The sequence below is a fragment of the Nymphaea colorata genome, chromosome 2, assembly GCF_008831285.2.
Source record: "Nymphaea colorata isolate Beijing-Zhang1983 chromosome 2, ASM883128v2, whole genome shotgun sequence".
Lineage (NCBI taxonomy): Eukaryota > Viridiplantae > Streptophyta > Magnoliopsida > Nymphaeales > Nymphaeaceae > Nymphaea > Nymphaea colorata.
In genome coordinates, this window is record NC_045139.1 from 23,313,669 (window position 1) to 23,337,898 (window position 24,230).

Sequence of the window (24,230 nt, forward strand, 5' to 3'; positions counted from 1 at the left end):
GAAATGATCCCTCGCTTTCCATCAGGGTCACGATTTTCCAATTGAGCTTAACATCCACTTGCTTAAAATCTAAAGCATTTCATTGAGAAGACTTGTATACTGTGGTCAATCTGTTGGTTTTGGGAGTAAAAACCTATGGTTGAATACGAGGCCAAGCAAGTTGACATTTACTTAGTAATGGCCAGGCTAACTTCTGATGATGGTAGCAATTATGGCCCTCCAAATTATCCAAACTGGCATGAAATTTGAACATTAACACTGTTCCTCCCTATAATTGTAGAGAGTCATGCTTTAAAAGTTCTCCTTCCCCAAAATTTGTCATCACTACACGTGCTGCTCTTTTTCTTGTTTTAGGACATATGCAGGGAGCGGCACATCCATCAACTACAGTGTTATGCATTCACCTTTGGCAGTGTAGAGTGATAACATCCACCTGAATCGAAACTGATGACCAATCTTTCACCACCACACCAATCTTTCTAGTTAAGTGCACTTCGCGGCACTCTTTTCCAAAAGCGGAGAGCTTGAAGATCACTATAGTACTCAGCATACTTAGCATATACTTTAGTCAAACATCCAAATTTGATTGTTTTCAAACAGAGGCTTAATCTTTCGTTCCTATATCCCACGTCAAGGTGCTTTAAATGATCACAATGTCTTGTTCCACATTTCCTAATGCAGAAGCAGGTAAAAGAATATCGAATTTTCAGCATAAGCATTGATTTTGGATGGATATTGCTATACACCTAAAAATTTTGGCCAGAAGTCACCATTAGACCTTGGTTCTACCTACCTCTTTCTAGGTAACTTTCCTAGTTTGTTCTGCACTCTTATGTGGGAAAACATTATCCTACTTTGCCATGCTTCACTGAGAGAAGTTTCAAGGCATATCTCATGTTTGACTTAAGCTCTTATGTCTTCCTTTCACAACTTGAGCTGCCCCAGTTCGGTTAAAAACTTTGTACATATTGGTCCAAGATTCAAAAATGCTTACAACTTTATCTTATACTAAATTACTATAGAAACTACAGTGACATGAGAAAGATTGAAATGAAGATTCATTTGATCTCGAACCTAACCACAAATTGATGATTTCATAGGCCACTGAATCAGCAACTAGTTCAGATGCAAGATTCACTCAGTTTAGAACTTAATGCAAAGATGGTTAGTATGATATCATGCTTTCACCAATGTCAAGTCGCGGCATGACAATTGCAATGAAAGAAGGCATATAATCTGCCACTAGATGATTCTAGTATCGACCAGCACTTGTTCCACTGTGAATGTCCAATGCATCATTCAATTTGGTTTATTGGATCATTCTGTTGACATTCAGAGCTTTTCGAGAGGAGGTACAATCTATAATTTCGACCTAAGATGGCAAAGTTACTACACAGTTTCGAGAACGCAAAGGAGACGGAGGTCATCTCAATGCGTCAATGGCCTGCTTAGATCTTCGGGGTAAAATGATTCTGTTGTCTGATGAAACCGATTAGAAAGGCTGTTAATATGTTTCATGTGGGAAGTCACGTTGCACAGGTAAGGGGTGCAGAGGGCTATGACATTCCGTACCGAAAAAAAACATGCATGGTTGCAAGTTATACATATATATATATATATATATATATATATATATATATATATATATATATATAACGCCTTTATTAAAAAAGTTCGCTACAAAATTCAATCTATTAAAAAAAGAAAAACTAAAACTTTAGATATAGGCTATCAGAAGTCAAAGCTTTAGATATAGGCTATCAGAAGAAATTGCATGATCACCATCGCGATTCATCAATCTGTAGACTGATATATCTGAGTCATAGCCATAGATTGGAACAATAAAGTTGCATTTAACTACCTGGAACACATAGCTTAGAACTTCATTCCATAAGGAAGAGAGAGCGAGAGAGAGGCCGCGGTTCTAGACTGCTAAGATCCGAGAGATTCATCTGTATTTTTGAAATTCTAAAAATTAAGATTCTGCCGCTATTGACATCCATTTTTCCTTGCCTTCAAGGCGTTTTAATATCTTTGGCCATCCAATTTTCGGGACCCATTTGCACACATAACTAGCAGCTCTTAACAGACGTGTCATGGTACAGTCGGCTCCCTAAAAATGTGGGCCTCCATGAAAAACTTGGGTAAACATGATTTCCACTTCTATTACAACAATAGTTTTACAATATGATTGGCACAGTAGTTCTTCGAGAAAAATATTAAACTCATCTAGCTTTATTTTTTCTTCCATTAAATTCCGAGTCGTTATAACAACTCTACATAATTTATTGGTTCCGACACAACAGGCAGAGAAGGGAGTTTAACAAAAAGACGCTGAAAAGGAACTCTTCACCAGAAGCTTACCGCGGGAACAGCCTATGCTTGCATAAAGCTTGCATACTTTGCACCAAGGAAAAGTCTCTGCGCGCAAAGCAGCGCATTCTTGCTTACCTCTGAGCTTTCATGATTCATGAGCTTCATGACCCGCTGTTTTGCTTTTAGATCATTCACAATCCCTCTGCCAGCTGGATGGTGCTGGATAAACTGTGATATATCATGACATGCAACAGCAAGAGCTCTTGGATCTGAAGATGTATCAAGTATTGTAACCAGCACGCGCAGTATCTGCATTTTTTCCAAGTAGAAAACCTTCAAAATGAAAAGGTGCGGAGCAAGCCAAACAGAACCAAGAAACAGAGTTACACCAGTGTTTAGCAAGAGAAACTAGAAATTAATTGGTAATCAACTTCACCAGGCCATGAACGGCGTGCCTGAAAATTGGTCTGATATAATATCGGATCTTTCACTTAATAATCCGAAAATGAGAATTATAAGACCACACAATTCTTCATATCTTAGTTTTACAGAACATTTCTTCTAAACTGCACGATTCCTGCAGTGATGGAGCCATGTATGGTGAGGGTGAACACCAGACTACCTAGGGTCCTAGAGTAATCAATTTTAAATTGAAGAATGTGAGAATTTCATCAATTTTCTTAAATTACTGTCTGCCTAACCCCGTTTCCCTCTTAAAGCTTTTATGTTCTATTTTTTGCCCTTTAAGAGTGAAAGAAGATTCTAGCCCACTCTGTGACAAAGTAAAAAGGCCTGTTTTTTCTGTGTAAAATACAGTAGCATGAGATGCATTCTTGAGACAAGGGGTACAGGCAGAAAAAATGATTCAGAAGTTAGAGAAGTTGATTACCAAACTATAAGTCTGTTCAATTTATGCTTTAATTGCTCCAAACATAGTTCTCTGCACCACATTTTCCAAGCAAACCACCGACAAACAGAAAACTTAAAGTAGTTTATAATTTAGGTTCACGTTTAGATTTAAAATTCAATTTAACTAATTTTTCTGGAAAAAAATTTTACGAGCTTATTGTTTTTTACAGTAATAAATAAGATCTTAAGCTACACTTTTAGAACTTACTATTTTACTTTTGTCAAAAGCACAAAAACTTAATATTAACTCTCTAACAACCTGTATTTATTTCATACATTATTTAGTAGTATGTGAAAATTCAAAGAAAACCATGAATGAGGTGAGTTTCTTAATCTACTATTAATAAAAACACAAAATAATTATTTTTCAATATAACGTTAAAAAAAAGTTCTTTTAAAATATCTTCTCTTTGATAAATCCCATGATATTTTTATATGTGTTTGATTGCACAGATAACTACAATTTTCCTTTTCCGTTTTTTATTTGATTGACTTGCAATTTGATTGGAACTTTATGCCCAACTCCCAGGTAAAATTTCTAGCTCCAGCACTGAACTCTTGACACCTTGTAGTTTTCCAGGTGATTTTCGGTCTAAACCACTAACAATCACCTAGAGTTGTAGGAAACACACCACTCTAAGGGCATGTTTGATTACACATATAGATTATATGTCTTACTGTATAACACTCAGTCAAAATGTAAACCATACAGCTGGGAACTTTTTTTTCAGTTTCAAATAAAAAACTGTCGTTGTTCTGGATTCCTAGTCAGACCTCAAATAAAAACTGTGGTTCTTCTGGATTTCTAGTCAGACCTCAGGAAGTCAGAGAGAAAACCCTGAAATAAGTAATTCAGAACACACCATAAAAAAAATTGGGTAATTAAACAAGCTCTTAATTTTGTTCACTGAGTGGCAGTGACATGTTTATATTCCATGGCTACCAACCACGTGGCCAATGACTAATCAGCCGGCTAACGACTAGCATGAGTAGTCATCTATGTTGGCAATACAGCAACACATACAGCAATTTGGATAGTCTGCCAACTTTAGATCAGCAAATTGAAAAGAAGATGAATATTTTATAAAGCAATGCTCAACACCTTTAATCAGCTTTCTATCTGGACTATAGATAATAGAGATTCTACTTTTAACAAATAACTAAATATTCTATCGTTCGTATATATGATATCTGCAAAAAGAAAACAAAGGAAATGAAAGGCACCAGATTTCCCATTCTGGATGACAACACAAGCTTCTCTATCATTGCCAAACCAAACTGATGGAGAGGAATGCCAAGCAGTATCATACAGGCACACTATCACTTGAAGGACAAAAGAATACCTGAAAGTTATTCTCCTCAAAGTTTGTGATATTTTCACGCCAGAAGACAGGATCTTTGTGCATAGGGGACCAATCCAGATGACCAAGAAGGACCTCCTGCTTATACTTGTCAAAGGAACTTAACTGCTTGATATTGTCCTTTAGCCCTTCTTCTAATTGATCTAGAACATCTAAAAGATCCTGTAATCAGGAGCAGTTAGAATACGTTAATATTGTTTCCATGTCATGGATCAAAGAAAGCAGCGGCCAAAAGTCCCTATATAGAGTATAGATGAATTCCTACAAAAACTGAAGCAGAACCACACAAATAGAACATCTCTCAAATTAAGGAAAACAGTTAGAGACGAAACTCAGTTTTCTTAAGAGAAAGCCCAAAGAGTTGGCTATGATAGTCCATATAACAGCTTGATTGTCTGAGTAGGTAAAACACGATTTCAAAAAACCCTATTAGCACTTATACTTGATGGATCAATGCTTACATAAAAATTTTGTACTCAGTAAATAAGTGAGGCTGCAGACGGTTACAGGATTAAACAAATTCTTTTCCTTGAGCCATCTCAACCTTTGGCCCACCTTTTGTATGCAAGAACAAACTTAAGAAGGATTTGCTAGATTTATCTCCACGCCAACGGCCTTGTTTCATCTGTTTAGATCTCCACTCAGGATAGATCCCTCCTAGGCTCCTAGAGAGCAAAGTCTGGTTCATTGTCACAATTAATGGGAAGCCAAACCTGGCATTGTTTCCTTCTGTGCTGGAAGGACACTTCATTCAGCATCTATATCCCTTACTGACATGATGCAGCTCCTGAATTCAGAGCCTACATTATAGAGTTCCCCAGGTCGGTTAGGTGATCTAGCATGAAACTATCTCTCTCTGAGAAAGAACGAGAGAAAATATTCCAAATTTCATACCAGAGACAGATTTTTAGGAAGTATATATATATATATATATAAGGATTCAAAATAGATTTTGAAACTGATAAGTGAAAAAAGAAAGAAAAACATGGGAAAAAGTTCAAAATAGATAAGAAAGTTATTTCAAATAAGGAAAAAAAAAGCACAGTAATACCGCGACAAATATGCTAGGTGGTATCTTAAAACCATCACTAAATTATGCCATTTTTCACTATTGTAAGCCGTGGAGACACATGCCTAAACAGACAGGCATGGAAACTTCCATGCCCAAGCAAGCCAAGCTGCAATAATTTTGAAAATATTGGAATATTCGTAACAATTATATATGCATGTGTATACACAAACATGTGTGTCTGTGTGCGCGCGGGTGTGCATTATTAGAGTTGGTCCTCATCGGCCTGTCGAATCAGCAACAAACTGATCTAACTCCATTGCCGATTCAGTAGTTCCATGTCTTCGGATAAACCCTCATGCATAAGTCACCAGGGTGCGGCATTTCTAGACCCGCACCCGCATCGACGCGACGCAAGTGCAACCCAGATTCACACCCAAACTAGTCAAAGTTGAGTTGGGAGCGGTCAGCCGCACCCGACTAAAATAGTCTTTTTTGGATGCGCACCCGTTCCATCCATTTTTGGGGGCTTTTTTTATTTTTAACAAATTCAAAATAGGGCACGATCGTCTCGCCCCTTGCCGCTGTTCTCTCTCTCTTCGCTGCGACCGGCGTCCCCTGCTCTCCGTCCGGCGACCGGCCTTTGATGCTCTCTTCATTTTCTACCTCCACCGGCGACATCATTTCCGTTTGGCATCCGCTGCTCTCTCGGTCTCCGATTTCTACCTCCATCCTCTCTATTCTTCTTTCACATCTTTCCACTTCTTCTTCACTCACGAACGAAGCTGCGTTTTAGGAAGGTAAACTCTCTCTCACTCTTTGCAGCAGTGTGTTTTTTTCTTTTTATTGTTTGCTATGTCACACGGACACGGCAAAATGGGCCACGTACCGGTGTCGACACTCCGACACCTGGATACCGACACTTGGACACGGCGCAAGATACGTTTTGGCTCGGGTCTGGGTCAGACCCGATCCAAACCACTTTATTAACCCGACATTCTTTGTTTTGTTTTGAGACGTTCTTTCTTATGACTTATGAGATTGGTGATGAACAATGTTTTGCTTGAGAATCTGAGACTTTCTTTCTTATGACTTATGAGATTGTAAGAGTGATTTATTAATTTAATGTTTTTTTTAATTGTATTATCCTTTTTTATTTTTTAGAATATAAAATTCGCCGTGTCCGTGTATCCTAAAGTTTTGAAAATTGCCGTGTCCGCGTACCCGTGTGACATAGATTGTTTGATTCTAATATCACGCTCCAATTTTGATTTCTCTCTGTTCTAGTGTTTTGTCTCGTCTTGTCTCTGTTTTAGTGTGTTGTTCTCTCACTCTACTGTTCTTTTCTTCTCTGGTATAATGGACGTTGAGTGCAATTGTTTGTGAAAATGCCTACTGTTTTCTTGTGTTTACGTTTCTGGAATAGTGATGCAACCTCGAGAGTCCTGGTTTCTTGTTGAATGTTGAATTGATGATTGATAATGATATCATGATAAGCAAATTGCAATTTTGATTTTGTTATTTAATAATTTTGTGGTTTATAAACAATTATATGTCATATATTATATATAATAATAATAATAAATACTCTTGCCACACCACCACACCTAAATTTTTTGAGATGTGTTGTGCCGGCACCCGCACTCCGCACCTTGGTGACATAGGTCTCAAGCTTCCACTAATTTTTCAATATATTTTTAAAAACATTAATCATGTTAATATTTTAACATGTATTTTTTAAATGATTTTTTAAATAATTTTGAATGATTTATAACCAATTCATGTGAACCATTGAGTCAGTTCACAAACCAATTTTTCAACACTTATATATTGTATATCCTTGGATTTTTCCATCCAAGTTCAGATGGAAAAATCCTCCAGCATCTCACAGCACACTGCTCAATGCATTGTGATGGGCAATGTGTTTAATCATACCCACCTTATACATTGCATCAAAGGTGATTGGACGATGGCCAGAGGATTTCACTTCCTCAATATATATATATATATATATATATATATATATATATATAGGGAGAGAGAAAGCGCAAGTGAAGAATGACTGGTTTTTCAAAGTCACCCGGCCATCTAATTACGGCTGTCTATCTGAAATAGATGGATGGTTGAAAGAAAAACAAGGAGAAAAATGAATGAAGTAATATTAAATAACGAAAATATCCATCACTGTTTTCTCCTTATTTTTCTCTTAACCGTCCATCATGTTGGATCACACAGCCCAAGTTAGATGGTTGAGTGACTCTAAAAAGCCAGTCACTATTCAATTTTCCTATATATATATATATATCTAGAAAGAGAGAGAGGCAGAATTTTTTTAGCTTATAAAACTCACTTTATGTCCAAACTCCACAAAAAACTGATTCTTTTATTGACTGTCATAGTTTTAGACATAAAAAACATAACCACATAATTATTTATTCTAAAGTGTAGAAATATGTTACTAGACAGACCAGCCACCTAATCCTGCTCATGAATCCCTTCTTTTCTTTTTCCAACAATTTCTCCAGTCTCTTTCTCTCTCTAATAATCTCCCTCTTTTTCTCTTATTTGGGGCTTCTCTCTCTTATATTTACAGCTTATCCCTCTCATATTTGAGATCTATGTTACCCGTACGAAAATACTGGTATGGTGGTACGGCATGGTACGTTTGGATCAGTTCCAATGTCAGAACTGATCCAAACATTCTTTTTCATTTTGTTCATACATTTTAACCATATTTTGTTAGTTTATTTATGTTTTATGACATTATATGTAGAAATTATGAAAGAAACTACTACAAATTGTCTTAATAACTATATTTTAATCTTATTTTATTTTTGTTTGCCATACCTCCATACTAAGATTTTCTAAATTGTCGTACCCGTAGCCATACCTATGTGACATAGTTTGAGATGTTCCTTTTGCTACATCTCTCTTATCTAGTGTATTTCTCTCTCTCATTCATGTTCATGAAGCCCCTCTCTCTTTTTTCGGCATCCATCCCTTTCACTTTCTTTAGTGTGAGTTTAGACTTTAGAGAGCAACAAAAATAAGTAATAGAAATGAAATATTGCTTCGATAATCAGTTATATGGGGGCTTTCTTAAAGAAAATTTAACAAAACTCAACTTGTGTCACCGAGTTGACCTGCCGAGCCATGAGTTGTGAATGGACAAGTCGAGTCCCAAGTCACTAGGTTTTAAAACATAAGGCAGTTCCACCTACGGAGAGGCTGCAACAATGTTTTTCTCTCCCCCCTCTTCTCTTTCCACCCACCCTCGCCCGTTTAAAGCTCAATAATCCAGTGAGCAGAGAAGGAGAGGATGTAGGTGAAGAGAATGACAAAGGAGATCTGAATGGGTGAGAGTATGGGTCATGTGGTCAAATGTGTGAACTGTGAAGTAAATTCAGAAAGTGTCTGTGTGTATATATATACTGTGTTGTTTTAGTCAACCAATATTTATGCTTGTCCTCATTTTCCTCAATCTTTTCAGGGTCATCCAGATTTCAGTTGCTTTTTCCGGTATTTGGAAGCACAAATGGGCCCAGATTGCCCAAATATCTAAGATCAAAAGAAAAAACATTGGCATATGATACATGAATTAATTTTATGAAGACTTCTAGATTAACCAAAAAATGATGGGAAAGAAGTCACAAGATCTATTTTGTGCATCAGGTTTCAGCAAATCCTTTTTTCCAAATTTATAGATTTGGATTGTCTCAGTTCATTTTTCAAGAAGCAACTGACCAAACCATTCCCTGACCCTTGGAGCACAATGTTAGCTGGAAGGGAAGGTCCTCAAGTGTGTAGATTTAGTTAGGTTATTTTGAACCTTTATTTGCATTGGTTGGAGCTCTTACTTCACGTCTTCTTTTACAATACCAACCACTTCTATGACACAGACTCTTCACATTTCTGCACCAACATGAAGTGGCTCTGTAGCAGGATGTACTCGTTAAACCTCAATAAAAGGAAATCAATTTATGCATGTTTCAGAAAGTAGCTTTTTGTTGCTTTTAATACCAGTCCAAACTTGAAAGCAGTTCATAGGCATATATAATTTTTTCAACCAAAAATATCTAAACTTAGTTAAAAGATTTTGTTGATCAAAACAAGGACTGCTGATTCTATTTTCCATGATAAAGCACACATGGCCGCAAGTCAAATATCATGTTTCCAAGTTACCTCATCACTCCAAGCTTGTGTCTTTAAACTCTGAACTATTTGTGGCAACCCAAGATCAACCATCTGAGCCCCAAATGTTCCATTTGGCAGCAAATTCTTGAGGGTGAATATAACAACCCTTACAACCTACAAGAAAACAATAACTCAGACATCAATATAGTGTGAAACTATTGTTCAAGAGAGTTTTTTTTTTTTATTTATGAAGTTTAACCAAGTCAAACTCACCTTCTCTTTGGTGGAGCTTTTGACTACCTCTACTAACCGTGGCACTGCCCTTGTGGTAGCTAGGAAATCTACTGCTGCATCATAGTATGACAGGAGCCAAACACAGAGACATGTTTCATATAGAAGCTGTTCCAAAAAAAAAAGAAAAGGTTCATTTAAAAAGAAATGTGTGAGGGAATCCTAAGGATAGATTCACGACCATGTAGTTTCATTGTAATGGTTTCTTAAGCACTGCATTAAAAGAAGGGACCACTTTTTGTGATTCTTAAGTAGACAATTAAGAAAGGGAAAGAGTACAAAAACTAAAGGTGCAATTATAAAAGATTAAGTTGAAAAGCCGAAAACGTGAGATTTCACAACAACTTAATTGATCCAAGTCACAAAATCGAATCAACTAGTATTTATACCCATATATTCACTCAAGTTAAATTACTTAAAAAGTGGAAAAAAAGGATGGTAAATGTGTAAATTCTGATCATAGTCTGTCATTATTTGTTCTGTTAGAGGCACAAAGATTTAAAGTTCACAATCTCAAGTTAGGGAAGAATTTTCACTCGGCATAGAAAGAAATCATGCCGCTATTATGCATTGTGCATTTAGCATATTCAATATCTTAGCCAAGACGAATAAGCAACAAATTAAAGAGGAAAAAGCAAATCCAAATTTAAAACCAGAATGATAGTGCTATACAAAATTACAGTTAAGAACAATCAGTGAATCAATAAATGTCAAATGTAAACATACAAAATCAAAACCAAACCTAAATTGAAAGAACAATGAAACAAGCATGTTAGACAAATTATAGTTGAGAACAAATCAGTGAAACAACAAAGTGACAAACTATGAACATGATGCAAACCAGCCTCCAAATCTCAAACCGAAGTCCAAAAAATGACTTCATTATATATTCTCACAAATGACCCACAATGTGCATAATAGGCACAATCCCAGAAGAGCACTTGAAAATATAAAAGTTAGACCTAATGCTTAAAGAAGCATAGCCAAAAGAAGGGGAAAGTCCCCGATATATACAAGAGAAGAAGCCATGATAGCCGTGGGAATAGCTCCAGTATGGTCAAAGGTCAAATTTTACCAGACCACTAACAAAAACAAAAGAATACAGAAATTTGAAAAATCAAAGACAACCTATATGCAATATATATATATCATAGCTACAAATATTGTTCTCGGGAAAATATCGGCAATGTTTTACTCGGGTTTTTTAGCAAAGCTATTTTTCTCAGAAAAATCTCGAGAAAATCTCACATTTTTTTAAAAATAAAAAATCAAAAAATTATGTAAAAATAAAATAAACAAAAATAACAAGTAACAACAGAACTTGAAGGCGTAAAAGCCTGCTGCTCCTCTATTGAATAGTTAAAACTTAAAAGATAGGACAGCAGATGGGAGTGAAGGAATGCCCAAGCCCAAAAGGCCCCAAAGGCCTACCAGCTGGACCACAGGTCATCTTCCTTCTCATGTCAGCAATGCCCAAGCCCCAAACCCTATAGTGGAGAGGAAAAAAGGCTTAAAAGCCCTAATCCTCTTTCCCTTTTCCGTTTTTGCCATTAAAAAGAAGAAAAAGTTCAACTGCCCCGCTAAAACTTTTTCATTACAAAACACTCATTTTAAAAATGAAATGGAGCACATGCAGTTTAAAGTTTTAAAAATTTTCAAAAAATACAAACAATGCCCCTGTTTGAGTGCAGCTTTAGACAGCAACAAAAAAAACGCAATAAAATCGGGATATATATATTTTTGGCGATATTTTGAAAATATCGTGGTATTTTACCCTTTTTTTCTTGTTTTCCTTGTTTTTATCATAAATATTGCAACATTTTTGAAAATATCACAATATTTGTGGCTATGATATATATATATACACACACACACACACACACGTATATGTGTGTACATGTGTATATATACAATGGAATTAGAATAGGCTACGAAAGACCTTGGCTATGGAATATAGTGTGCCTCAATTTACACCACCAAATCAATTTTTTTTTATCCATTGGTTAGGCACCTACAGATTCCAGATCTTCTATTACTTTTTCAGATATTAGACACACTCACACACTCTTCTATTAAAATGATGCAAGAAAAAAAGTCCCTATAGATGGAAAGTGCATTTCAAAAACAAACTAACTAAAAGCATACAAAACTTCAGTAGTTCCATACCACATATCCTTGTAGTAGTAGCATTTCCCCCAGAAACTTGAGTAGTTTCACAACACAAAACTGAACATCACACCAGAAATATCTAAATCTATGATACTAGGTTCAAAGTGCAGGGGTAGGTACAGCACCTTCCAAGAAAACTTAAAGAGTACTGGTGCAGCAAGGGTATTTATGTGTTTGTGAAAAAGTTGAAAACCAAAATGCACATTTATAAAATGTAAAAAAGAAATTTCTTGTGAACTGTAAAATAAGGTTCTTTTATAGTTAGTTACGATAAAAGGGAACTTTAAAGTTTAAAGCATAAATGAAAAAAGTTCAAAACATTGTAAATTGTAAAATAAGTCTCTCTTTAAAACTTTTAATAAAAGAAAAGTTTAAAACTAGAAAAAAGAAAAAAAATACTGTATAAAACTCATAATGCATCTCTTTCTTCTCCCTCCACAGACGGCCAAACCCTGCAGCCACTGCCTCTCCTCCTGCGACAGCCACGTACTCTCCTCTTTTTCTTCTTATTTTTCTTCCTCCCTCCTCCTCCTCCTCCTCCTCGTTCTTCCTCCCTTTCCTTCTTCTTGTGAACTCTAACACACCCATATCCATGCTGTGTCAACGCAAGTGCAGCACCCAAATAGGCACATCCATGTGACAGAATATGATACATACTGTTTGAACCATAGTCATAGAAAACGCGTTTTTTTCAAAAAAAAAGCGCAAAAGAAACCCGATAAATTAAATGGCCGTTTAAAACTTTAAAAAAAGTTTTTTTGGGAAAAAAACGTTAAAAACAAAAAAAAGTGTCTTTAAAGCGTTTTTTACGCTTTTTTTTCACTTTTTTCTTTTTTTTTTTCAGTTTTTTTAATGCCAAACAAATTTTTTTCATTTTCTATTTTTTATTTGTTGCAAATCTACTTATCTTTTGATGTTTGTGTTACTATTTCTCACTTATTTTATTTTCCCCCTGTTTTTAGTTTTTTTAATTTTTTAAAAATTTGCCATATTTTTTTTTATTTTTTTCCGTTTTTTTAATGCTCACCTTATTATACTCGAGAAAACCTCACCGTTTAAAACTCCGAGACGTTATTTGTGACTACTACTTTGAACACAATGAAGTTGTTTAAGCTGAACTCACCTGGATAGACTGTTGGGTGGATGCGGGGGTGATCAATGGAGTGAGAAGCTTTACACCATCAGATTTAACAAACAAGGATCTCACCCATGACTCTTTTAACAGTGTTGCCAAACAGCTAACTGCAATGGGCACACCACGACTAGGATGTGAGGGATTCTTCAACTGCAGAAAACAAATCTGTGTAAGACCACAGATATACAAAGATTTGCATGCAAGCATACACACAGGCTCACAGAAAACATACATACACAAATGCAACAAAATTCTGTCAAGAACATGCTTAGAAATACAAAACTGCAAATCATGCAAAGATGAAATCACACGTGCTTGCAATTTTACAAAAATTGCAAACCACATTGCGAAATTGGACATTGATAATAACAACTAACTACATGTAGAGAGAGATGGGGAGCGAAAACAAAAGAGAGGGTGCCCATAAACAAGAACTTGTGGGACCCAAAACTTGCCTCTCCAGTTCAAAAAGGGATGGCATCGCAGGCACAATCTTCCTGCCTCTCACAGCACATGCCCCGATACATGCATCAGGGCATCCACAAGATTAACGGAAGCTGGGGATCCCTCCTGGCCAGAGGGATCCCACTTCTATATATATATATATATATATAAGTCACCATGTTCGAAAGTGGAAATATGGCACAGAGGGCTAACCTGAGCACAAAGCCATTCTACTAAGCTCTTTATGACATCATCAATGGAAGCAGATGTCCTTTTTGTCTTGCAGGCTTCTCCGTTTGGAACACTACCATCAGTTCTTGGACGAGCACTAGAAACCAGATGCAGCCTCAAACAGTTATTCTAGTCTTAGGTCACACATCCTCCACGAAGCAAACAAGATTACAGATGCATATACCTCACAATTAAAGCCAATATTTTGCAGCTTCTTTCCTGCATGAACCAATTACCTTCCCAAAGCAATCTGAAAGTTCGAAAGTAATGTTAGAATGGAACTTTTTCCATCTACGGAAAAGAAATAATTCTTTGTTACATAGTTTTTTTTTTATCTATTTATTTGCTGCTACGGAGAAATTTTTTCAAGTACGTGTTCAGAGGGTACCACCATCTGGAAAATAAAAATGAAGAAAAGACTTCCTGTAACTTAAAGTGCAACATAAAGCATGTGGGTCAGCGAAGACCAATTACAGCAAATACGAAATTGCTGAAAATATGTGAAGGAACCCAGTGATACACAATGGCCAAAGCTAGTTCTAGTAAGACAAGTTTCTCTTGGAACTATAACAAATATGTCTGAAGAAACAGAAAGAAAAGTTACTAAATGCCAATTAAGCAGGATATTTTAACTTCCACAAAGTTTCAATATATATATTGAAATCCACAAATAATATACATATATATATATATATTATTTGTGGATTTCTCCAACCCAGTTTAGATGGAGAAATCCTCTGGACTCTCACACCACATTTCTCGATGCATTGCATTGGGTGGCAATGATTGGATGGAGCTCAAGATGCCTAGAGAAATCCTCTCCTATATAGCAAAAGTGGTCAATGTCAGTTCACTTAAGCAAGAGACAAAAACCAGACCACTGAAAGTCTGAAACAGTAATTTGGTGAGAAACGTATATTAGGTTGGTAATTTTTTTACTTTAACAATGTTTTGAATAACAGAAAAATGAAGGCTTTTATAATATCAAAATTTTGATGGTAGAAAATAGAAATATCAATTTTTTTAGAAAAAATAACTTGAACGCTCGTATTTTAGCATGCAATAAGAAGAGAAGTACAACTCAGATGTCAAGGCTGTTAGGACTGGCAAAAGTCCAAATCCAGTTTATACATCATCATAAGAAAATATGCCATTTTCTTCAAATATTGTGTTAGAAAAATAAGAGAGAACAAAAAATGTGAAAAAAGAACATCAAAACAAAAACATTGCATTATTTGTACTCAGAAAAATAATGTTTTAATTATATACTGTGAATTTTTTGGGTATATTTTATCATTTAAATAGCTATTCTGGATTGTACCAATACTTTCGTAAGAAAATTAGTACAAAACTCGAAATTCATAAATTTTCTATTTTTTTTTTTTTATTTTTTGAATTCTGAGGTTTCTCAAGGAAAAAATTGCAATTCACCCAGATTAAAAACTTTGCTAATAAAAAAACCAAGTTTTCAATGCCCCCACATGCCCTACCTCAAAAATTCAAAACCATTAAATCAAATTGTTGCATGACCAAAACAACTGATGGGATCTAACAGCTTACTTAAAAGAATAAAGTTTATAGCACACCATCTCAATGTGTAAGATGGGAAATTAAAGAAATAAAAAAAATGAATGGGTCACAATGCATCAAAACTTCATGATTTATAAATTTATTTGCAAAAGCCAAAACCCAAAGCATGATATTGAACAAAACACTGTGCTGAACGTACCTACACCATCGGATTTGATAAGGAAAATATGCTCTCCAACCTGGGGCATTACAAGGGCACACTAAACTTGGGGAAGACCAATCAGTTTCTATATTACACTACTCACTACAACTGGATCGGGTGTAATTTTACATTAAAGTTGCTCTGTAACTTTTGAAAAAGGAATTTCCCTCTTAACTTTCATGACTTTAGCATTTAACGGGGACATCTGAGTTGTCGGAAAATGTGACATACATGGCACACGTGAAAATTATCAAAAGAATGTCCAGTTTGCGAATTTAGTTGTCAACAGATAGAAATCCCTAGGGAAGCCGATCTCTATTTCACAATCGCTCTCTTCCTCTCTTGATGCAAACCTGTGCGAGGCCCTAACTTTTTATTACACAACAAGACAGTTACAAAGACACAGAAGGAACAATCCAAAGAGTAAAAACAAAAAATAAGCCTTAACCTCTTCATTTCTCATTAATAATAATACAAAGATTAACACCTTCTCTCTTTTAATTTTATCAATTAGCAACTTAACTTCTTTGTATAAAACAATTTCAACAAGAGGCCAGGTTAATAACTCACAATCTAAGTTATTTCATGATCTATATATATATATATATATATATATATATATATATATATATATATATATCTTTGAATTTTTAAAGTTTATAGATTTTTGAAGTTCTTAAAATTAAATATCATTTTTTTTTAAATACTAAAAATTCTTATTACTAGTAGGACTCCACCTAATTATAGCTTGCTAATCCAAAAAGAAAGTGGCTACATTTGTTTCGCTCAATCATATTCTTAGGATATTAAAATGAACAAGATTCCACGGATAAGTAGGCTTGAAAATTATCTGAATGTAAGTATGTAAGAGAGAGTACATCTGATTTAAATTTATGTATAACAACAACATCATATGACTATTTTCTCTTGAGATCTATATTAGTAGAAATTATTTATAAGAGTTGCTTTTTCAACTGAATGAGGAATAAATTCCTAATAGGTAAAGCCGACTATAAAAACATGCATTAGTCAAATGGATACAATCAACACAAGAAGAAAGTAATGATTAAGATAATCTTATTACATCTTAATATGAAATATATGAACTACAAAAGAAGGCCATTATATATCTCTACAAGGAGATAGCATCATAGCAACGTAGCCATTGAAGTGCCCTTCAGCTATGCCTGAGCCATTGAAACTTCCAACAGCTGTAAGACTGATCTCAATTCATTCAGTGCAAAAACTAAATAACAAAATAAAAGAAAATAAAAATAATAAAGAATTCAACATAAGAATTTACATCAACTCATATACAAGAATATATTATACTTGTATATGCCTAGTGTATTCATGTGCGTACCTAATATAAATGTGTTCTGGTAAATACACAAACGTATCTATTATTCAGAATCTCAGATAAATTTATCTGAGCAATTACCATGCACTATGGGCAGGTTACAAATATGAAAAAGAGAACATATAGACAGATATTAACTGTCAGAAAAAAACAAAACACTGTAAAAACTTAACTTATGAAAGGTCCATAAGGATCTTCATTTGCAAGAGATGCATCATGGAATAGCCTAGCTCGCTTTGGGTTCGCTGCAAATGTATATTCAATACACAAGAAGAAAAATGTCAGATTAATAAGAGAATTTTACCTAGCTTCAATGGAAAAAGGATCTAAATTACCTGTGAGCATCTCATCAATAAGAGCAATAATATATTCAACGGTCTCAACCTTGGATATATCCCGCAGAATGTTTACGAAGACACGGACATATGCTGGGCCATCCTGTGCCAATTGTCATTCACGTTGTTAACTGTATCAGATGCTTGGAAAAATTCCCATTATGCAGGACAACATACAAATTATGATATTTACACAACAGAAGTTATCAGTATTTCCTATAAAATTAGGGAAATAGTTCAAGGATCAAGAACTGCAATATAATGCAGCTTTAATTTTTAAAACAAGCAATTAAAAAGTAGAAATAGTTAAGCATATGACTATTAGTCGGCGTGACAATGCCTTTGTGAATACGTCAAAATTACTATTGAAGACAGCACCAGTGTCATTCCCAAAATAATCAGCATAACCATACATTTTGTTTTCAAAAAACTTTATTTAGAGTTTGGTACACAGAATATTGGAAAAGCAAGAATAAGACCAACATCATCCAGTAACTGTGCACGATAGCTTTCAGATCTTTTGTCGTAACGACGGAGTAGCTGCAGGCAGGTCCCAGTGATCAGCTTCGTTGTCATGTAAGTCTCCCATGGAATGTCCCTCTTGAGAACCTTAAGAACATGACATAGGACCATTGTTAGAATTACAGAACAGACCCAGGCCTCACAGTACCATCTTCAAGATGAATGTTCTATATCATATGCAAAGATATACAAGTGGAGTACACAACTTAAGATCCTAACCTTACTGATTGACTGGGAAAAATACATTCAATATGTAGGCAGTATTTAGCAATATTTTATAAATCAAGTTAACTAATAAGGTGACCATGGTATCGCTGGCTTATGGAATACATCCATAACCCCAGGATTTCAGGTAGTATGAAAGAACAGATCTTAGTGCCCCTAGGATAATCTAGAGGGATTATTTCTCCCTTTGGTAAGCAGAAGGAGCACACAACCAAGACTCTATTGAGATGAACAAATGCCAAGGAAAAGAAGGTGGTTTTTAGAGCTTACTTCTCCATTTAATCAGGGTCCAGCGATAAAGATTTTGGACAAAGTGTCCTTTGGGTCCCCATTTTTTTTATCAGCACTTACTCCTGATATCGGCATGGAAAGGTTTGGTCCATTTGTTTTCCACATTCTCAGCCATTTCCAAGTAATACTCAATTGAATCAAACTTTGTACAACCAAACTGTGGTCCTAAGTCAAACCATGAGCAGTTAATTTGTCTCTTTGTGAATTTCAAGATAAGACCAGCTAATAGAAAGTTAGGTGAAAGTGCAAATTATCCTGCCAGATTCTCCTCTTCACATATGCTTGTCTGTGTGTGGAAGCATGCATTATTAAGTTAGCAACAAACCATTTATTTACGTTGTATGGCAACAAGACAACTGGCTAAATAGGACACACTCCCACTAAGAGTCACACAGTGAAGCTGAAAAAATTAGACATCTAGACCAAGCACAGATGCACACATGTTATTATTCTAGAATTATACTGGCACCTTATTTAACTTACCAAGATAAAACTGCATGTCTAATTGAAAAAATTGAAATCTAAAGTTCTTTTAATATTTTAAAGTTTCTAAAGTCACCCAACAAATATAAAAAAAATATTCTTAAAACCCCCAATAAAAGTACATTTTAAGCATGAAACATTGTAAAACTTAAATTTGGGGGTTTTTATGTCTATCTAAAGGACAGCCCATGCCAAGTCGCAATGTTTGGTTTGTCAAGCACCATAACCTTTTTTGATTGCATAAGGCCAAGACTTAACTAGTATGGCCATAGCCTTGAAAGTCCTACTTTCATCGAAAAGTAGGAATCCCTTCTTCTTTCCCATCAGTATAGGACAATACTTAAAATGACCAAACTTGAAACAGCAAAAGTCTTTTCTTATTCCTCTTAGGTGGTAACACAAAAATAACAAAACTAAAATACGAAAAAAAAGTTTCATGTTCAGTTTTTTCAATTTGACCCTTAGAAAAATAAAAAAAAATCAAAAAAATCAAGGTAGCACATAAAAATTAAAACAAAAAACATGGAGAATTTCCATGCTAAAAAATTTCAATTTGGCCCCTAAAAGATAGTAAAAATAAAAATTCATACATATAGAACAAAATTCAAGGTAGCATTAAAAAAATTAAAACAAAAACATGGAGAATTTCCGTGCTAAAAATTAAAAATTTCAAGTTTTTTGAAACTAGTCCGTACCAGAGAGCAAGCCGAAAGTAAAAAATTATTAGCCAACGAACGATTACTAACAACTTCGCTGTTAACAGTAGACACACTTAATGGATGACAATAATACATTTGAGTAAAAGGCCAGCATAAAGCTTTCATGTTGAACAGGTCAACATTTCACATCTGGGGCGAATCTATTGGCATAACCTAGAGAGAATCAACCTGATTCCAGCATACCAAATTAAAGAGTATAAACTTGTAGATAAAGCCCAAATTACACATTTGATAGGTTCATGAGACAAGTACAATGGACTTGAGTCAGAAAGCTATTCGACTATAACTATGATTACTGAACACTAAAGAAAATGAGGCAAGGGTGCAACACGAATGTGCGAACATGCACAGGAAAGACTATTAAAACATGGCATACCATGAATATGAGTATCAGAAGAAACTCAGCTAGAGCATCCTGAATATGTAAAGCTATAGAGAAATCTAGTCAAAGTGAATAACGAACAAGGGTACAGAAAACTAGTCACAAGTAGAAACTAGAGCAAAGCCTCAAAATAGCAACAAGGGGGAAGGTGCTTCCTAAAAATAGTGTGCTACACTACTCAATGAGAAAGTAATTGTGAGAAAAGATGTGAAGAGATATTAAGAAATCCAAAGTTGTGCTCCATCAACTTTAGCTACAAATGATGGTATCAGATAAGCATGTCCACAAAAAATACATGAAAAAATAAAAAGAAAAACCATATGCACAAAAGAAATTGATTTTGACAGAAACAATCAATATGAAAGAATGAACATTTTTAAAAAATGGCAAAATGCAAAAATCATGAGGGATTCCAGTAAGTGCATGGTAGGCAAACAAAGAAGCAAAAGAAGTCATAACAACTATTTGGGATGCATAAAAAATAAACAAAGTTCAAAAGGAACATGATAGGGTTTTGATTAAAAATTTAAAAAAATCAAACTAAGATATGAAAGGAATTTTGTTGTTACTCATTAAATGAAAAATAAAAACATGTAAGATAAAAGGAAACTAAGGAATGAGAGAATGCAACAACAAGAAGCCAAAATGGTTGCATAATAAAATGATATACGCTTAGGTCCAAGCAATACACATGCCGCCCAGAAAGCACGAGATCCGTGCTCCTCTAGCGTGATATCTTTTCATACAAAGAGAACTTATTTGTGGTAATGATCCTTTACCTGTTCTGTCGTCAACTCCGCATAATCCATGACAATCGGGAACAACTGATTAAGAGAAAAATCACCACTATGTCGTTATAATGTTGGCTTCTAAAATCAGAACTCCAGAACGCCAATTTTATTGATCTGCGGACCAGGTTAACAGAAGAACGGATCATGTTTTTATGAATGAAACAAGAACAACAAAAATTGAAGCTGACGAGTACAGGAAGTAAGTCTCCTTCAGGTAGGCAAATAAGACAAAGACTAGCGAAAAACTTGCAAATAGATTTTAAGCACCAGCCCCCTGTCATAGCCCTGCATATGTTTGTATTTCCTTTTTTCTCCTCTGCCAATTTTTTCGCTTTTATGTACATAATGAAGGGCGCATATACATAGAATTTGTAGCTCCTGTGCGGATTATCACGGCCTGACTCTTGAGTTTTAGCCATGGTAGTTCAAAATTGCCGCAAGTTTTTGGCTACCCTGCACTTTTCTTGGGATAACCTTTTAACTTGATGAACTAGAAAAGTGTGTCCATCACATGTGGATCATCACTCGAAGTCTTGATCATTGAAAGAAAACATGAAAGACTTCTTCTTAGAAGAAGTGTCAAGCCCACCATGTATAACGCCCGCTATTTTTATGCCATTCTCTTAAACAAAAAACCAAAAAGAAAATTAGTACATGCATTAATTTTTAGTGATGAATGAAATATTCTTCCTCCCCCAAAACGTTGCATCTGTTTCTCCAAACGATGCAATGGTTCATGTTATTTGGAGACTTTCAATGATTAAAAGGGACGTGCACGAGAGAAAGAGAGAGAGAGAGGAGGGCGTGTGTTTCTTCCTTCGGTCAATAGGTACGATGCTTCTCTTTGTTTATTTTCATATGCATGAGTAGTAAAACATGATAAACCTAAGCACATACTTTGACGGTTTTCTGTTGAGCATGTGGGTGACTGTGCTTGTTGCATACTTGATATGCTCAGTGCATAAACACTTGATTTTGATAATATTTGTGCATATATGAAGCAAGTACAAGTTGATTATCATCTCTATGCCGTCCTCTATTCTCATGCTCTTTTGGACTTCATTTACTTTTTCTTCAACTGATTTGCTGTTGCTGTAAGGTTGGGCCTATTGAATTAACTTACAGGAGACCTAAACCAGAAACAGAAATATATGTATTTATATAGTAAATAAATGAAAATAGACAATGAGCACATGAAACACTAAGTATGGAGGGGAATGGTTCCTCTCTTAGAGTGTTAGGACAGGGAATCCCTTGGTGCATTTAGAAATAATAGAAAGAAAAAAAAGCCTAAACCCGAGCTTTGGCCATCATTGTTCGGTCTGCAATCTCGCCAGCCGACAGAGGCCTCGCCGGAGATGACTGTTGCATTTTTTTTAGGTCGATCAAAATCTTAGAAATCCTAAGGGAAAGAAGAAGATGAAAATCAAAAACCTAAAGCAACACAATAACAAGAATAAATACGAGAGAGGGCAGAGACATCGCTTGTGTTTTGGAAGTCGACTGCCGGTGGACAGAGACCGCTCGAGGCTGCCGGACGTCGGATCTGGCCAAAGAGGGTGAGGTGAGGCAACCCTCGGTTGGAAAGGAGACACCAAGAATATGAGAGAGAGAGAGACACACACGCAATGAATCGGAGAGGAGAAAGAAAACGAGAGTGAGAAATGAAAGGTGCGGTGCGCGCAATGGGCTTCTATATTTTTTTATACAAATTTTGTTTCCACCCCACGCTGTTATAATCCAAAATCGTTTATCCCTCGCCATTTTTATAAAATCAATTACAGAAAGGGGTTTAGCCAGGGCCCCTTTTTCCGCATATTGAACAATAGAAAATGTGTTTCATTGGCAGGCCAAGCTTATATGTCATTAGGATGAGAAAGATTATTTGACTTGGTACGTGGATTTCGATGACAGATCTAATGAGCAAATGAATGAGACTTTTTTTCTCTAGAAGTTTTCCTTTATTTGATGGACGTCCAAATCATATATACAAGACATAAAAAGCATGATTCATCGTTGCATTTTATACATATGGATGTGAATTTAGCGTTTGAATTTTTTAAGTTGAATTTGTAAGAATTCTTGTAATTGGAATCGAAATTGGCTAGCTTAGTCACTGGAACAAAATGTGATTGACAACAATGCTATTGTTTCATCAAAACAAATTGTTTTAATTCTCAAACAATATCTTAACAAGTATTTGGCAAGGCTGAAGGTCACCGGAATTCTCAAACAATATATCTCAGACAAGTTGGTTGCAGCAACAAATGGGCCAATCAGTGTGGGAGGTGTCATTGGTTTCTCGCCACCGGAATTCCTGAATACCGAGTACATTTCACCCTATCATTTCTCCTTTTTCTTTTGGCCTCAGTCACGTGGGCAGTTCACGCCAACCTAAAGTTGAGTACTTTGAGACTTTTTAGCTTGAAGATAATCCAAACAAGTTAATTTTAATTGATTTTTTTTCTAACTCAGTTTTTATTCTGTTTTCTAAAGTTATTGGTCATTAACATATAATGATTTTGGTTATTCTACTTGTTTATTTAAATATTTTTTATTTTATTTGATTTTAATTTGCACATATACATAGTATTCTCGTACCCACATTTTCTAAAGTTGCAATGTTTGACCCACACTTGAATTGTACCCATACTCAAATCGTATTGTGTCTATGCAAAATTCTTGGCTGTTGAAAGAGCATGTAACAATATTTCATGAGCCAAACACCATTTCATGAGTCAAACACTGGATTGACATAGGCAACAGACAGAATGGACCGGACAATAGTGTGGAAATAGGTCGTTCATGTTCCACCGAATGAAAATCAAACGACCTCTGAAAGAGAGCTCCATGATATTACAGGGACTTGCGGCAACTTTGCCCATAGTTGCTTGACTCGGTGAGTTGGCTCGGGAATCAGCCGCTTCGACTCGACTCTGCCCCTGACTCACCCAATTCAAGTTATTTTAAAACTCAACCGAGTCTGGTATCCGAGTAGGAGGGTTTGCCAACTATGGCTTTGCTATTCAAGGAAGGCACATTGATAAGGGAATTATCAACTTGGACAGAGTTGCTGTGGTCTTCATGCAGCTATCGTCATTGGTGACCAGTTGTATTCAGGAGGGTACGTGATGACGATTGAGTACGATATTCTGAAAATATGATGAAAATGTGATATTTAAGCTGCTGAAAAGGAAAATTGAAGTCAACCAAGAGGAAGTGATTCTAGGAAGCCTCGGTTACCAGAAGACTTTCAACTTGGAGCCATGGGAACTGCCAAAAGAAGGCGTTCACATATGCTAAGTAAAATATTTGGAAGTAGAGCTTGTTTATTGAAAACAGTTCATGATGCCTCATGATTTTGGATTTGACATGCTGGGAAGATTTGTAA

The 24,230-nt window shown here is 35.6% G+C and overlaps 1 protein-coding gene across 1 annotated transcript; it reads right to left on the bottom strand.

Annotated features, from left to right (window-relative positions):
• Positions 1-2,140: 2,140 nt before the first annotated feature.
• On the bottom strand, positions 2,141-22,524 carry LOC116246630 (V-type proton ATPase subunit H). Its single transcript, XM_031618424.1, has 12 exons — positions 22,320-22,524; positions 20,828-20,953; positions 17,910-18,035; positions 17,427-17,529; positions 17,264-17,336; positions 14,184-14,249; positions 13,982-14,096; positions 13,313-13,474; positions 10,003-10,128; positions 9,778-9,903; positions 4,569-4,748; positions 2,141-2,625 (listed from the first exon to the last, which is right to left on the bottom strand). The coding sequence occupies exons 2-12, from the start codon at positions 20,855-20,857 to the stop codon at positions 2,377-2,379; spliced, it is 1,356 nt and encodes a 451-aa protein (XP_031474284.1). The 5' UTR covers positions 20,858-20,953; positions 22,320-22,524; the 3' UTR covers positions 2,141-2,376.
• Between the last annotated feature and the right edge of the window lie 1,706 nt (positions 22,525-24,230).